At 28.2% G+C, this 18,399-nt stretch overlaps 1 protein-coding gene and 1 long non-coding RNA gene across 3 annotated transcripts in view; one reads left to right on the top strand and one right to left on the bottom strand.

Moving 5' to 3' along the window:
• Positions 1–18,399, bottom strand: part of LOC130676627 (proteoglycan Cow) — a 35,405-nt gene that overhangs the window by 12,586 nt on the left and 4,420 nt on the right. For both annotated transcript variants that reach the window (XM_057482976.1, XM_057482975.1), the window contains exon 2: positions 805–862. In XM_057482976.1, coding sequence (XP_057338959.1) covers positions 805–862 — 58 coding nt within the window. The remainder of the gene's footprint in view (positions 1–804; positions 863–18,399) is intronic.
• LOC130676631 (uncharacterized) lies at positions 5,885–8,468 on the top strand. The gene is made up of 3 exons (XR_008991458.1): positions 5,885–6,030; positions 7,926–8,075; positions 8,147–8,468. It is a non-coding gene; the product is annotated as an uncharacterized LOC130676631 (long non-coding RNA).

Below are 18,399 nucleotides of genomic sequence, written 5' to 3'. Positions count from 1 at the left end.
TGCAAGAGAGAATAGGAAAGGTAAAGGAACAGATAGGAACAGAGAGGCTCGAGCAGCTTGAGACAAGTCAATTGGGATCACAAATCTGTATAGATCAGATCAAGACGATGCGACAACTATTCAATAGTGTAAATGCTAAACTAGAGGGATTTGCCATCTTCATATATATTATATATTATGCACTCTAGGGAAATTATATGAAAAGGAAATTTCTAAACGCGACAAAGGATAGTACTCGGATCTTTGTTATTATGGATTATATTCAACAAAGAGATTTACTGAGATTATTATAAGCTTATGTGACTTATTATATTTATTTTAGGATTTCTGTGTTGGACACTTTTATACTTTTAGTATTTAATTACTTTATTTCTCAATACTCTCTTAAAATAAATCAGAGAAAAGTGTATACTTGAATCAGTGAATATTTATTGATAATAGTATTCTTCACTGATTTATTTTAAGAGAATACGGTCTAAAGATAAAATTTCTAGTCTTTTAAAAAAAAAAAGTTTATCTTTCAGAACAATCTATGAATATAACTTGTAATGAATATAAGTCACATAGATTGAATACAGCTATAAGGACTTTCAAATAAAATGTATTAAATACGTGACTTGACTCATCGTACCTTTTATATCTTTTTGCGCTTCAATGCACGATCGTTAATTTTCTCCAGTTACTATTGATGACAATTTTTGAAAATCATATTGACTATTTTATGTTTACTTACTCACAGTACTTAAAACTACTATATATTATCATAAATAAATAGAAAATTTAAAATGAGAAACTATAACTTACTATTTGGATCATGAATCCATTTTTTTTTGTCACCAACTTTCATGATTCTTGTATCATCCTGGAACATAAAAATTTAAAAAAATACGTTAATACAAATATTAGTTTTGTTTAATTCTGGTAAAGTTAATTATCTATTGTGCAGTCAAGTGTATAAGATAAATATTTGGTTTTACAATTTATAAGTAGAGCGAAACCAAAAATCGAATTTTGTTTTAAAAGTAAACCAAAGCAATTTTATATTTTACTAAGATGTCTTAACTTTAATTTCCACAGGGGCTCATTTAATTTTGCGATAATGAACGAGCTTAAGAACTAAATCCTAAAGACTCAGTTGAGAATACCTTGTTTTAGAGTCACGATAAATATTATAAGGTTTTCAAAACTATATTTCTCTGTATAACATTTTTTATGTCCAACTCAAATAAAAAGTTCCCATACTAATATGGTAACCGTTACCAAATATTATGATAACGGTTTTCATAATTTATGGTAAGAAATACCATAACATTTTCAAGTTCTTCATGTTATGGGAATCATTACTCTAATAAATGGTAAAGTTTACCATAGTAGTTTGGGTCACAAATACCATAATATTATAGGAATATTTCACATATATTATGGAAACGGTTACCATGACAGTAACAGTTCCAATGTAAATACTAGATTTTACCATAGATCATGTACGACATAGGAACTATTAGCATACAGGAGTTATGGAAACTTTTTTCAAAAGTTACGGGCGTATATCCCATAATTTCAAGTAATTATTACCATGACATTATGGATTGATATTTGATAAATGTACTAGAAACGTTTACCATAATTTCCTTTCCATGTACTTGAAAAATTAAAGAAATAATAAGAATTTTAAATTTTCTTTTGAAATAAAAGAGGTAAAAAGTAATTAAGTATTTTTATTTTTATTTAATCTTTTAAAGAAAACATAGAATTTTAATTAATGTTCTAAAAGTTTTAAGATAATGAGAGACAATGAGGTACTTTTAATTCATCGAGAAATTTAATTTATAGCTATTCACTTCTCTTTTCTTTTTATGTGTCCACCATCTAAGTTATCTCCAACTAATTGTTCGGGCGGGTGAACTTTACCAATTAACCACTCTTATGATCCCGTTTGGTTTCATCGAGCTCAAGGCATACTATCGTGGTCTAAAACTTTCAAAATAGTTAATGGAGCAGAGGTATAGTTCATGTGTTTCGCATTCTTAACAATAAATTCAATTGTTTAATTGATTACCAATTGCTTACTATATATTAATTCAATTAATTTTTGGTAAATTTGGTCAAAAGTTCTATTTATGTTTCAATGAAAAAAAAAAAAATAACAATAGTATCATTTGAATATTCCCAGAAAACAGTTCACTTAAAAAATTAACTTTTTTTTTTCTATTCAAAAAATTTTTCTCTCATGTTCTGCAATTTTTTTTAGATAATTTCGTAATTACACCGTGATAATATAGAGTACAGCAGAAAAATCAATTGATAAAATACGTGGAATAAATGTAAAAGTATATATAAAATTGAAAAGACTAGGTAAAATCGTATTACATGAATTGCAGTCAAAGAGGTCAGCAGTTTTTCGTTTAACTTTTTTATCTCGATCCGCTATTACAATATCTACTTTACCATTTATTATGGCTTTGCCCTAACATTGAACTTTGCTTGGATAATATGTCTCATCGGCGAGGGTTTATGAACCACTTGTATCATTTCCCCGTTATTAACGATTTAATTTAATAATAATTAATATTTTGTAATGAAAGATCAATCTACTTCATTGCTATTTACTCAAACTTTAAAGGTTTTTATTGATGCATTGATATATATTCAAATCGAATTATTTCTACAATTTATATATACTATATTTATTGCACTTTTGACTTTAGAAAGCTGTTATTAATATTTTGTCATCGTTTTTAGCTGGTAAAAATTTCTAAAATAGTAATATATCATGACATTCTCAGAGTGTCGTATTTATAATTAATTTAAATTGGTCGCAAAACAGAAAAAATAAAAATTTTCAACAGAATAAAATTGCAGTTTAAATTTAAATGAATGAGTAAGGATAACTTGGAGGAAACAAGTGTAAGACAAATGGTAGGGTTGAGAGCAGGAAATATTTGTTCTTGTTGTATTTTAGTATAGACTCTATAGACTCTTGGGCTTTTCAGTTCTTGTAGACCAGGAACACCATCAGGAACACCAGGAAACACACTACTGCAGTGTACAATATCAGATGAACGTTTAAATACTAAAAGTACGCGTGTGTATGGATTGTATAAAAGCGATTACGTTGCACACAAATGAAAATGGTGATATAGTGAGTATATAGGATTTTAGTGGGCTTGCACCCAGTAAAACGGATTATATGTGTATGTACTTACATATACACATCACATCTCTGTGTACTATTTTATGAACGGATGTCTGTACGGTCTGTACGACTTTCATATACTACCAACGCTACCAACATTCCTATTTCCTATATATTCATATGCTCCAACTGTGGCCTAAATGTAATTATGCTTACTAAATGTATATGAAATTGCAATAGGTTAGAATGCTTTATTTCAATTTTATCACGTCTGAAATTAAGTATTTCATTATAACATTATAAACAATGTCTCATATGTATAATATAATAATTATTTTTTTAAATTCATAAATATATCGTTAAAACTTTTTTTTTATAAAATATGTTTACGGAATATTCTGTGACATGACACCAGATGGCGCCTTAAAATATTGTACTTTTCATACAAAGGGTAATAAAGATGAAATCTTATCATTTCTGAATATAGTGACGTCGCAAGCATATAAATATATTTTATGTCATATCAGTAGTAACGAAAGAGCCCATAAAATACATACATCAACTGCGAGTTACGAACTAATAATTTGATGAAATTTTTTTTAATCTAGATGATTGTCAAAGTTAATTAGCAAATCACAACAAAGCGTTGACGCAAAATAGTTTTAGAATGGCACAAGATAATTTAGCAATTTAAAATTATAATCCAATCGTTACGTAATGTACTATTAATTGTTTCTTATGTAAATAAAATGCATATAGATTAGTAAGTATATAAACATGAAAGGTCAAATATTTCACAATTAGCATAATTATTGATACTTACGAAAAAAGTGTATAAATGAATAATGTTGTTTATTCAGTTTTTTAAATACTTTGGAGGAATATTTAACTGTAATTATGGGAAAATTGAGTTTTAACTGAGCTTAAAAATATATGGTATGGCAAAACTATTAGAATACACTGTTATAATATGTAAAGTACGTAGGTACTGTGGATTTAAAGTTCACGACTTGTATATGTTAATCGAGGTGTATTATAGCTTATCGCATATAAAGCTTATGAAAACTTTTAATTCATTTGAGTAATTATAATAACACTGGCCTTTTAGAGTTACGAAACCTGCGATTGTTTATTTATAGTTTAAGAAATTTATGTAAAGCACGTTTTAACGTTTTAGTGATTAAATTAATTTAAAATAGCTTACTACTAGTTTCTATATTTTTGTTAGCTTTATTGTCTAATTAACAGATTAATTTGATTTTATTATCTATATCATCTATTTTCATGCTGATCATAGACACTTTAATTTGTCTACGACTTTCGAAAAATCCTTATCAGCGATGTTTTCGCTCAAACGGATTAAAATTAATTTATTGCAAATTAATATTATATAAATTATAGTTATTTTATTAATAAATATTACAGGAACGTAATAATTTTAAACGGACCGTAATGAATTTCTGTACGCTCATAATTTGATTGAAAAACTTCAACAAATTTGAAGATGAGCAAGATCTGTCGTTTTGTATCGAAAAGATAGCCATTTAAATTTATAAATATATTAAAACACTAACTTTCATCGATTTTATGTCGAAAAATGTAACATTAGAATGACATCCCTAGTCAAACAATAGAACCTCGTTTGAACCTCTATAGTGCAAAAACGGAAATAAGCGCAACATAGAGGTTCAGATGAGGTTCTAGAATACGTTTATTTGCAGCCGCAATTCGAGGTTAAAATTGAAGTTCATTTTTTTGACCCGGGGCAGCTTATTTCATAAAAGAAAAATGTTTTAAGCTTACATAAAATTAGCTTTAATTAACTTTTTATTAACGTGATACGATAATCTCTTTTTCAAATTTTAGACGGGTTTAATGTTAATTATATTATTCTCGATAGCTCTTGTGGTTCTCAATGGGTTGTAACAAAATTTTATATTCCTATTGTTCTTTAGATACTTTCTTACCAATTTCGAAGAGCGAAACCGATTAATTCCTTTTGAAATGGTAGCCTAACATTTTTCTTATTACACAAAAATTAACTTCCTTCCATACGAATATTGGTCTTACATCAGTAATTAAAAAATGGAGAAATAAAACTTGATCAGTAAAAAAAAAAAATTTGAATATCGAAAAATATGTTTCGCTTTATTTGTTTTTCCATTTTGCTTTTTTGATCATTATTTACGATGATATGTTATTTTAACATCCCACTCGTTGCGCTGTAAGGTATTCCCTAAACCAACACTATTCAACCAATAATAAGTTGCTGCAATTCAATTGAGAATCTAAAAAAAAGATGCAAACAACGGGAGGTTAATTTCGAGTTACGGGAAAAATTCTAATGAAAATATTATAAATTAATTTCAGTTTTTAATGATTTAAAAGATTATTATTTGTACATTTGTTACATATTATATATCTTTTCTGATGGTTATTATTTTCCTTTGGTTTAAAGATTAATCGAATTCAAGTGATAGACATTTGTAAAAACTTTGATGTAAAAAAAAAAAAAAATGAAAATAACCGTTAAATTAATTAACAAAGTTTTGAGTACAGTCAGGATAAAATGAGGCGTGTCAAGTCTTACCTGTAGTTATTGACAGCTGGGATTATTGATAGTATGTCAGGTATCGAAGAAATATTGACCTTTTAAACTTTAAATAAAAATAGCTAGTAGATTGTTTTCCGTGAATATTTTTAATTTTTATTTTCTTTTATTTAGAGATACCGACGAAGAAGTTTAACGGTAAAAATAAAGTATACAAGTGACATGATGACGTTAAATTTACTATTTATTTTTAAGTCTGTCACGTTTTCGATAACATCATTATACTTTCATGCTCATTTATAATTTACAATAAGTCAAGGGTGAAAAAAAAATCACGAAAGAGGTAAGACTTTTTGTGTATAGTATTTTAACAGTACATTACGTAACGAGTTGACTAAGACAGCTATTATTCGTCAAGCGCAATGAATATAGCACGAGTCGAATGCGTACACACACGAGCCGTATCCGAGTTATGTTTTACTATACTTTATTTAACGCTTGTCTGGTTATCTTCAAGTCACAGGTCGGTTACCGATACGATCCTAATTTACGCGCTTGTTAGGTATTCAAAATTTTGCCGTTCAAATATTTTGTGACAATTATCAACTTATGTAATTGAAAGTTGTTAACTATTTGGCGTCAACGCTTTGTAACAGTAAAGTCAATAATAAATGTAAGAGAGTGTCATTATGAGCTCATTATGTCTCTTTGGTGGAAATTCTATAAATCGGTATTGATTGTCATTTATTAGAGTAAACCGGTTAATAAACAACCAGTTAGAGTTTGCTTTGCAGCTATGATAAAACAGGATAACCGTCCATGCGTTGAATAAATGTATAAATGTTGTAGGTTGTAGGTTGTAGAAGCATCGAGTAATGGTATACACGTGTAACGTGGTCTTTTATTTGTTTGGTATAGAATTGATGCAGCCAAACAGTTGTATTTGTTTATATAACGAGAGTACGGACAGTTTTCTATCAAATAACGAAGCGGGGCGAGTATTTTTTTAGCGGATTTAAATTTACATATTTATGCCAAACATGCAATAAGAAGTTATTATAATTACAGTTACTACGTTATTAAAATTTTTGGTCGGAACTATTAGGTTCGATAGGTCACCAGAATTTCCTGTGACCTCTGTAAAATTTTAAACGATCGATTTTAGTCAAGCGCAATGCGTCGAGTAAAATGTAACGATGTAGTTTTTTTTTTTATTGCATTTTCAGGGTTAAATAAAGAAAATAAAAAATTAAAATGACTTAAATTTATATTAATTGAGCATTTTCTGTTTCCATAATAGATTACTCTGTTAAATATGTATTTATGTAAAACTCGAGTATACATAAACTATAATATTATAAGGTAATCTCACGAAGAGCTATACTTGTCATCCTATTTCTATCTTTATGCCTGTACGTCAGTTTCAGTGATAGTATTTCGTATTCGTGGACATTTATAATGTATAAATGTATAGATATATCTTAAGCACTATTTCTCAGTTGCAACTCCTAGATCAAGTAATTATGAATTTAGATAGTAGAGAAACATGGAAACTTGTCTCAAAAGACCGACCTAACGTAGACCATTTTCACTTGGTGGCCGCTTCAATTATGTAACGCTACGCGCATTTGCTTTTGCACTCAACCTGTTAAGGATAGCTTTTGGTAATAATAGACAAATTCTACTGTATTATTTACTCATTTTACATTATTCAAATCTTATTCACCTAAGTTATTTTTTATTATTTTTTTTTATAATTAAGATTAATTCATTAGAATAAATATTTTCGAATACAATCAATTATTGAGTATTCGATAAATTATTTTTTTATAAAAATAATGTAAAATATTTACTTTGCGTTTAGAGTGTGTAAAATTCATAAGTGAATATAGTAAACGATTTTCCAATAAGATAAGTTTTGCTATCGACATGAGCGTAATTTGAGACTCTTGATGAATTTTACTTCCTACTTATTTTGACGATGCAAAACGATAATTTTCATTTGCACGTTATATATATATTTATATAACTAGAGCCCTGTAACTTTTTTTTAGATTTTATTAAAAAATATTTTTTGCCTAAATCAAATATTTATATGAATTTTGCACAAAAAAAAATATATTTTATTTTATTTTTTTTTCATTTATGAAAAAAATATATAGCAAGGTAAATAATGGTATTTGTGTTTTAATTATTGTGCGTACATGTTTATTTTTGTTTTACTAAATGCACCAAAAGGAATCAAAGTGACTGCATTTGACAGGTATTTCTACATCTGCCGGGTGTGTGTTGAGAACAGAGTAAACAGGCGCGGCTTTATATGGAAACTGGTGCGCAGTTATATTTATGTCTTATTTGGTATATGTATATGGATATATAAACATAAATGTACGTGTATATCTAATAAACACGAACATATACTAGAACAAGAGAAAGAACTATATACTACTATTTCCTAGGTAGACAAGAATTAAGAGAACACGGAGCGCCACTGTACCTTAGAGGGTTCCTAAATATACCAGACGATGCAGAGAGAAAACAAGGACATGGGACGAAAAAAAAAAAAAAAAAAGAAAAAGAAAAATTAACTGAAAATACCGTCTACGGCTTTTACTCAAGAGATTTATTATGAGAATTAATCATTTATGGTGATACTGAGATATAACTATATTCTTATTGTGCTTGCACGGTAAATGGAAACGTTGTCCACGTTTTTCTTCGAAACAAATGAACATTTTTTAAAAATAAAAACGCAAATCGCCAGATTATAGAATAATGCATCAAGCCTCGTTCATTATTTTGCGTTTAGAGTTTTTGTTTGAGAGAAAAGCTTGGAAAAAAAAACAACTACCGACTCTCCTTAACGGTATATATAATATAACGAATATTGATAATACATTTTCACAAGTAACAAAAAGTTAAATAGACTTAATTTATAAAAATTCCATAAAGGAATAAATTTTTCAATCAATACGAAACACTTCAATTGAGTATCAATTCATATTTCAATATTTTTTTTTAATTGTTCGTAAATGACGACTATCAATTAGTTACTTGCTTAAAAGATACTAAATATTTATGAGCGCAAACACTCAAACAGAATCCTAAAACTGAAAATAGTCAGAAATGTTTTCTAAAACTTAAAAATGTCGACTATTGTTGGAATCTCTTCAGTAAATTGGACAGTAGTAATAATCAATAGCTTTTCTGTTTCCATGATTTTATATTTTCAAAAACTCATCAATTATACTGTTAATGACTTGGTTTTTAATTGAGTTAAACTGGTATTATCGAAGTGAAAGTTATATATAATTAATAAGCTAAACCAATCTCACAGTATATATTCTTCGTGTCGATTTAAAAATTTATAGAAAGATGATTTTCAAATTAATTTATTAAAACTCATAAAACTTTTCCTTCTGTCAATGAAAGCAATGTTTTGATAAAAAATTTCCAAATAAAAGTGGAACACACTTAAATAATATTGAAACTTTCGCGTTGGGATGATTTGGTGAAGCTGAAATAGTTAAATAACTTCAAGTATTTAAATAAATGGATTCGGGTTGTAGACATTCGAGCAGTATTTGAGTAATCGAATAGTTGGTTATATACTACTGGCACGGAAATGACACCAAGTACTAGCACGAATTCGATTTAAAATTTCAAGTTTAGTATACTTATGACATTAATTCATTGCGTAGAATAAACTAAAAAGTTCGATAACTGTATAAACATATATATAATACACTATGAAAAATAGCAAGTGAATACAGATTTTATTTAAATTCGAATTCACCCGGAGTTTAAAAAAAAAATAATTCTGCATATGGAGTGAATATGAATTTTTTTAAGCGGAGCAATTTTCCCAAACTCCCCTTCAGATGTCCTCAGTGTTCACTCGGTTAATTTTTACAGTGTAATTGATAGTTATTTTATCCAATTCGTGAAATACATATAATTTACCATAGATGTTAGATAAGTAAAGTATAAGACAAATCAAAGCAACGTCGAATTGAAAAGCTGTACATAAATTATATTACCTAACTAGAAACCTAACGTTATAGAAAAGAAGCTTTCACTAAAACTTTTCTGATTCAGCATTACTATATGCAAAAGTCATTCACCTCGTATGTTTAAAAAGGCTTCACTCAGGTCACCCCTTTTGCTTTTTGCTTTTCACGAGATAGAATGAGTAATGGTGAGAAAGAGTACGAAATAAAGTACACGGATTATCCTCGAGGTTTATGGTCTCAGTATATTCGTTCAGTTTTTCTTTTCACTCTCATCTACCATCTTTACTATTGAATTTTTTAATATTCAAAATTATATTTACAACCTATTCTACTTGATATAATTCAACTTATAAATAAAACATATTTCAAGAAATGGAAAATTGAAAATTTCAAAATCAGTCCGGAAAAATTATTATGTATAATGTTTATAAATTCGTCCTATTGAGAAATCCAATTTTTAAAACACGGAAAAAAAATACTAGTAAATATTAGTGAGATTCTCGTCAACAGCGCGCCTAGACCGAATCTCAGCAAATATTATGGAGTAGAACGTAAAAAATTAATAACAGATTAATTTTTTTGACAAGTGTCTTGTAGTATTTTAAGGTTCAAGAAGTAATTTTAAATAATCAAGCAGTATATTTCAACGGTTTACTGTTAATTATAGAAGTTTAAATATTAAAATCATAATTTTACTGATTGAAATGACATTAGTTATTGAACATAACATAAATAATTACAAATTGAACTACAATTATTGTCAATCATTTTTTTACGTGAACTTATCAGCTTTAAATTCAAAATTCTGCCTTCCAGGACTTAAAAAATATTTCACAAATCAACCGCAGTGTGAAATGTTATAGTAATACGAAAGTATAGAAAACAATTTGTTATTCATTTATTTATATATTATTCCCATTAGAATATAGCGTTACCCACATTTAATTGCGTTTGCACTTTATTTGTTATGCATATATTCTGTTGTGGTGGGTATACAGAATATCATATTAAGATGACGAATGTCTCAAACGGAGTGAGAACAGTTGCATTGAAGATGATACAGAGATACATTGTATACTAAGCTTCAATGATTACATGTACATGTATTCCTCTGTATAATTTCCTCACTTACTATGTTAGTAAATGTGTTTACAGACATGTCAGTGGCATATCTTTGAGTTATTTCACTTATTATAAAATCGTACTATTCAATGAAATTTTACAATTAAAAATATAATCCCTTAACTTTAGAGGATTCTGTATGAAAATTTCAAATATTTAGTATCAATTTCGAAAATTGTTTTTATAATAACAATAGTCTAATGCAACAGCATTTGAACCATTTGAACAATTGGCCGCGATACAATACAGCGATCCTTTAAAGCGAATTGTTATTACCAATGTTCTATAAATATTTTTTAAAGTTTGAAAGCCTTAAAATAATAAGCATCAGCTAGAAGTTATAAGGTCGAGGCGAAGTTTCAATCGATTTTGTTGTATTTTATTTTTGTTATCATGTACGATAGATGCACACATAAATTTAAATGAAAAATGATAATAATATAGAATTGCGAGTTAGTACAGAAGGTAAGCCATGTGCATAAATAAATTGGGAAAACACATTTAAAAAAAAAAAATAATAATAATAAATAATATAACAAACGTGTATGTTTGTACATATAAAAGTAGAGAAATGCATGATCATCACTCCTCTTATTGTAACGTACATGTGACTGGGCGTGTGTTAACTGAACCATGAAGTGAGATAGAACAAAAAGGCTAAAATGAGTGTGACTGTAGACGTTATATAATAGAAAAAAAAAAAATAAAAAAAAAAAGGTAAAAACTACTGTCAGAATTGCAGCAAATAGGAACATATCTCTCATCTCGTTATTCAGTGAATATGAACGAGACGGATTTTTTTTTCTTTTTCCCATTTACATACTCTATTCGGTATACAATACCATACAATTGCAGCGTTTGATAAAACTTTTAGGTTATAAAATGCTACAGTAATTAAATTGTTTACTTTATCCATCCCATAAAAATGACGAAAAGTTATTCATTACGACTGAGAGTTACAGTTTACAAAAAAACCAGGAGAAACTTAGGTAAAGATAAATTTCTAAACCACAGATGTTAATATTTTTCCAACGATGTAAATATTATTACAGTCAACTGCCCGTTATAAGCTTGCCTGCAATAAGCTTCTTCCCCAAAATCGGCCATAACTGAGTCCAAACGGCTTCCCCCCATTAAACCCATTAAACCACTCTAAGAAGTTGTAGTTACACAATTTTTAACTTAAATTCAACGATTGACTCCAGATAAATAATTAACATTATAATTTTTTGATTATGTTTCATATCATTATTCAATATAATAATTTGATAGGTACTATCAAAACAATATCGTACATTACATATCAATACTATCACTACACTGTAAAAAATTCGCGGAGTAAATGCGGATTAAATCCGGAGTGAATGCGGAGTGAATGAATTTTTAATTATTCACTTCCCTCGGAGTGAAATTCACTCCGCAGGGGAGTTTTCGCGGAGTAGATAATTTTTTATTAATTTAATCCCTCCGGAGTGAAATTCACAAATTTTCACACATGCACACATTTGCACACACCCAAACACACACATGCACGCAAACACACACACATTGTTTAGCAGTTTCATATAAATTGATATAAATTTATTTAAGTATAAAAACTCCGGACCGGCGTGAATTGGGAGTGAAATAAAATCCGCGTCACTCCGAGATCACTCCGCTAAAAAAAAACTCCCAATTCACTCCGCATGCGGAGTGATTTTTTTAAAACTCCGGAACTCCGAGTGGCGGAGTGAATCCGGAGTGAATTCGGATTTTATTTCACTCCCAATTCACTCCGGATTTTTTACAGTGTATTATAAATTATGAGCAATGGCGCCCAACGAACAAAGACCAGTGAAATAAAATATTTAAATAATCTTGTCTAAAAATTTAACTGTAAATTTTTTGTAAATGTAGGTATCACGGCTTTGTATGAACCGTACGCGGATAAAAATCAATAGAACACTAGCAACGGAGAAGGATTTTCCTCGAAACATCTCTTTTGGCATGGACGCCAGTGTGTAAAATTCAATTATTTACCGATTTATACAATATTTTCAGCATTCTACTTCTCATTAGATTTATTATTGTACCTTGTATACTTTTTCATCCGGTAGATTCTGTTAATTTTTTTACAATGAAAGATGTGTGAAGAAAGTTAAATTTTCTAATATTTTTTTTTCAACTGTAAAAATTTTTTAAGCATATAATTATTTGAATAATCGATGACCTAACAAGATTGTGTACACGTGCAATCTGGCAAATCATCACACGAAGAGCAGAATAATTATAATCACAAATTGAACCCCGATGAAATTGCATTACTGTATCGGTATTGGAAACTATCAATGAGTGTATATACGCATCTTCATATAAAAAACTAGGATTTTTTATTCGATTATCTATAAATTATATTTAATTTTGAAAAATAATATTTGGATTGAAATATTTTGTAAATCTGCTGACAAACGAAAAAAAATCCAGGAAATTAAATATTCTTAGAGGAAGCTCGAGTAACATAGGTATTTAAAAATTTTTTATTATCCAATTTAAATTTATTATTATGACTAATATAATTAATTATGAAAGTTTCGTCTACACATTGTTGACATAATCAGGGCTCTACAACGTTGACAAAACGTTGGCACCAAAACAAAAAAGGCGGCACATATATCGTCCTTTTTTCTCGGCTCTCATAATTACTACTAATTAAAATCAACATTAATAATAATAATTATTACAGTCCAAGCTCGTTATAAGCAACTCTCCCTTGTCGTGCTATTCGTTATGACTTTGAAGCTCTCCCCTTTTTTAGACGCTCGAATAGAGTGAAATTTTTGTAAATACATGATATTTCAATTAAATAACATTTCCATGCATTAACTTTGAATTGTACAAAACATTTCACTGATCCCGAGAACTAAGGTGGAATGAAAACCTAAATTTTGGATTTGTCCGATAATTTTTTCCTTTACAACTCCTGAAAGTTGCTTATAACTGTTTGCATCTTTAACTTTAGTTTAAATACCTAATTTAATAAATTTTATTTAAAATATAAATATAATTTTTTTTTTAAGCAACTTTACGTTTGAATAGAAAAATTTTAATTGAATTTCGATCGATTTGAAATATTTCAAACTAAAAAAATTATAAAGATCTAGTCATCACGTAGTACACAATGCACATTTATAGATTTTTTTATTACCAATAGCATTTTATTGCCACAAGTCTACGATTCAGAAATTATAAAAATTTATCACTGAAGGGATATTGATGGCAGTAAAAAAGTTATGACTATATGGCAATGGTTTTTATTATAGGATTGGTACGTATTGTCCGGAAACTGTCCATAGAGTGTAACAACCATCGAAAACATACAAAATAAAAAAAAATAAATCAATAATAGCGAAAGTAAGAGTAAAACTGTATGAGTGATGAATCACAACATCTATATCTATATATCTATTATGATCTTTGTTTTTAGTTTTTGGTTTTTTTTTATTAAACTATCTTTGCTGAAGTTTTCTACCCTAAAGGATATATGAGATTAAGAACATTGACGCGTCAGTATTTGAAAGATAAACTGTTATGTCATATAAGTTGGCAGTGAGACGGGTAAAATATTGACTAGACAGTCGGGCGCCAGCTAAGATGCGTCTTTCGTATTGTCGCTATGGTATTTGGGGAGAGAACACGGAAAACTGAACCAAAGTAAAATGATATTGAAGAATACTCTTATATATGTATGTACGTTGAGTATTTCGGATGCAACTGAATAAACGTGAGAGACACGACCTGTAACTTTTCATTTTTATTTTTTTTTTTAACAAAAAACTCAGTTCTATCGGAGAGAAGTATGTAATCGCAATCGGCTCAGTAGATTGCTTTTTTATGTAAGTGATATATATACATTTTTTTTTTAAACATAAACAGATAAAATGAATTTTCAATGAATATTTTTTTTTCTATTATCGGCTCAAACGACTAAAATATTTTTTATATTCTGAAAATCATTAAACGAGTTTGAATAACGTATGAATTTATTACGTCTCTTCAACTTAAATATTTATTTGAATTTTATTGCTGTCAATTTATTATTTAAATTTAAGTACTTGATTACAATAAATGTCAGATTATTTATTTATTTAATTAACTGAAATTAAGTAGTGAAGAAATAATTTGTTAACTCGGAAACGGTATTATTGAATTTATTTACAATTTCAATCAGCAATACTGCTACTTCCGTGTTAAGAATCCACAACAAGACAATGGGGTATCCACGTTCAAATTGAAAACTATTTTTACTGCAGGCGACACATCCGTGTCATAGTCCAGCAGTCTCGGTATACTCGAAAGTTCCCAACAAAACTTTTCACGATTTTCTATACTACTTTTATATTTTTCTTGGAAATTTTTTTATACATTTTTTTTTTGATGATCCTCGGCGCAGTCTAACAATAAACTTTCTTTTTTTTTATTTCGCAAGCTCCGCGATAAATTTTTTTATTGTAATAAAATAAAAATAAAATTTGAAGTTTTTAGCTCCTTGTTATAAAATCAACAAACGGTGAAAGATATTTTTTTATTTCATATGAATTATTTTCATTCATAGATAAATAGATTGATAATAGATTTCTTTTTACCATGAGATCAAAATCTCAAAACGTATAAATAGATAATTATAATAAAAAATAAGCTTCAACGTCAAGTACATTTCAATTCTAACTTTCGAAATCTAAAAAATAATTGTACGCAACACCACGAGATTCCCAAAATGTGAGAAGACATACACAGAAAAAACAGATATCTTGAGTCAAGAAAATATTTTTGGAGACAAACGTTTTCGGGAACCAAGTCAAGATTTTCTTGAGCCAAGAGAATTCGTCTTGGTTGGAGAAGATTTCTACTTTATCTGACAAAATTTAGGTCTCCAAAAAAATTTTCTTGAATCAAGAATATTTACCTTCAGTCGAGAATTTTTTTTTTTGTGTGTAGGGCTCGGAGGTACTATATTCCATATACAAGCGTTCTTTAATTGAAAAATTTTCCATAATAGTGTAAGAATTTCAGGGTGAACTTTTGTTTTGGTATTTGACAAAAATGTGCGTAAATGAACGACACATACGTCAATCTTTCGTGCATCACGCACACGTTTTATCAATCTCGTGGGATTTTACTGAACGTTTAGTTCAAGCGGTATTAACGTTTGAGGGAATAACGTCAATCCAGCTGTAAATAGTGGGTGTGCTGAATGTTGTGATTTGAGCGAGCAAGCTCAACTCATTCCACTGTCAATTTTATGTGCCCTCTTATTTGTTGTTTGCGAAATCAAGCCCATGTATGGAATTGTAAACATTACCGTACATAAAGGCAGAGACAAATGTTTAAATAAATGAAAAAATTTTAATTAAAAGTGTAATTTTGACTGCTGAGGATAGCATTTAAGTGCTTAAATGCTATATACATATAAGTCATTTCATATCAAATGAATGATAGCTTTATTTTGTGATTAAAAAGCCCAACTTTAGGTAGATTTAAGATTATGATATTATTTTGGTGCTCTAAATTAATCCTACACTCTAAAAAAATAAAACTATGTATATGACCCTGTGATTTTCGGTGTTAAATATAACTTTGGGTGACGCTCTTAATATTTATTTTCGTGTTAATCGAAGCTTAAAATAAATTTAATCTATTATAATTTACAGAAAAATCGTTATTTGTAAACTTAAGATTATAATATTGCTACACTGAAAAATGCGTTTTATTTTTTTACTATTTACATGTATTCTAAAACAACAAAATAATTAAATGCTTGTTTATTGAAAGTTTAAACTTTTAAAATTTAATGATTGTTTTTTTTACAAGTTTTAATGATGCTCGAGATTTTTATACAAGCTACAAACTTTATACTTGAGAGTATTAAATCAATTTACAGAATTCTCTAGGGATATTATTCTTTTGGTTTATTCTTCTTTTAAGAGTTATACGACAGTAGTGACTGTACTAACTTCTTAACCTTTATATGTATACCTTAGATATATATAACACTATGAAAGCTCGTTCGTAGACTATTACACCATTCACAAATGGTTATATCTTGTATAACAACGGCTATATAAGAAAAATAAAAAAGTTAAAAAGTGAAACAAGGACTCGTAGAAATCAATATTTTGCGGGGGTCGATGTAATGCCGTAACTTTGCAAAAATAGTTATACTGTTATAATACAAGCATTCTTTTTTTTAGCACATGTTATTTTACGCCTTGTAAACATGAAGCTGCATTCACTTCAAATTTTTTCACTATTATACTCACGATAAATCGTATCGGTGCAATAAATTTACATTTACAAAAGTACGTTTTTAAAAACTAGAGGTTTTGATCTACATTATCAATGCCTTTCAAGATTTATTAACTTAAATATACGCACGGAAAAAAGATAACTATTGATGTTACATTTGAGTATTTATCATATTCCCAAATCATAACGTCTTAATTTTTTTTTGCCGAATAGTGGGTTTATTATTTCGTACAGTAATTTCTTTAACTTTGGTAACTAAATGATATAAATTACGGATGAAAGTAAATATCTAAATTTTTTTTCAAAGCTCCATGATAAAAAGTGTTAAAAAGAAAAACGCTTGATGTATTTATATAAGTAGACTAAAAAAATAACTAGGCTGCATTAGCTTTTTATTTATTTAACGACAGAAATGTCTTGAGAATTTCTGGTACAGTATTTTTATAGACAAATTTACAAAATTCATAGCTAACTTAAACTCAGTCAGTTTTTAATTTTTTAGTCGCAACGATCAGCCGTTTATTTAACGACGTTTTTATTTTATTATCTTTCAGAAAAATTCTCCTTTACAAAACGGTCACTAGCCGCTGTTTTTATTACCGATAAAATTTTCTAATTTCTTGCAATATCTTGCATTACATCAAACACACATTTGATGAGTAAAATAAAAATATCTAAATTTTTAACGGTACTATTGTAAAATAAAATAAAATAATTCATTTTTTCTCATGGTTGAATAAACCCCTAAAATAAATAAAATATTATGATACGAATTAAATAAATTCACTAAAGTGAAAATTAATTTTTGTAAAGCATTTTCGAAAATATAAATTTCGAGCTTAGTATGAACTTTTCCATACTTTCTACAAAGTAGGTCACGTTATTTTTTTTGTAAATTATCCATCGATAAATGTATCAAAGACAAATTATATGTTCACGCGTTTGTTACATCACAAAATTAATCTTAATATCATTGAAACCGCATCAGAGAATATTAAAAAAACCATCAAATGACGCAGATGTAGAAAAAAAAAATAAAACTGTTTATTTTAAGTTTTTATATGCATTCAGAGACCTTAGCTATATTCTTATTGAATATTCATTAAGATCTATGTCAATAGAAACTGGTTTTTTTAGAAATATTTTTAAATAACTATTATAATTTCAAGGTTAAGTAAACCGATCTTACTACTATTCAAATCAAAGTATTACTGTATAAAACTTGATCTTAATTTATAAAAACTATTTGGTGTCAACACTTTGTCATACACTGTAAAAAGAGCGGTGTTAAAAAT

Source organism: Microplitis mediator, chromosome 10, assembly GCF_029852145.1.
Source record: "Microplitis mediator isolate UGA2020A chromosome 10, iyMicMedi2.1, whole genome shotgun sequence".
Taxonomy (NCBI): domain Eukaryota; kingdom Metazoa; phylum Arthropoda; class Insecta; order Hymenoptera; family Braconidae; genus Microplitis; species Microplitis mediator.
Note: the sequence above shows the minus strand (reverse complement) of the source record. Positions and strands in the feature narration are given on the sequence as shown.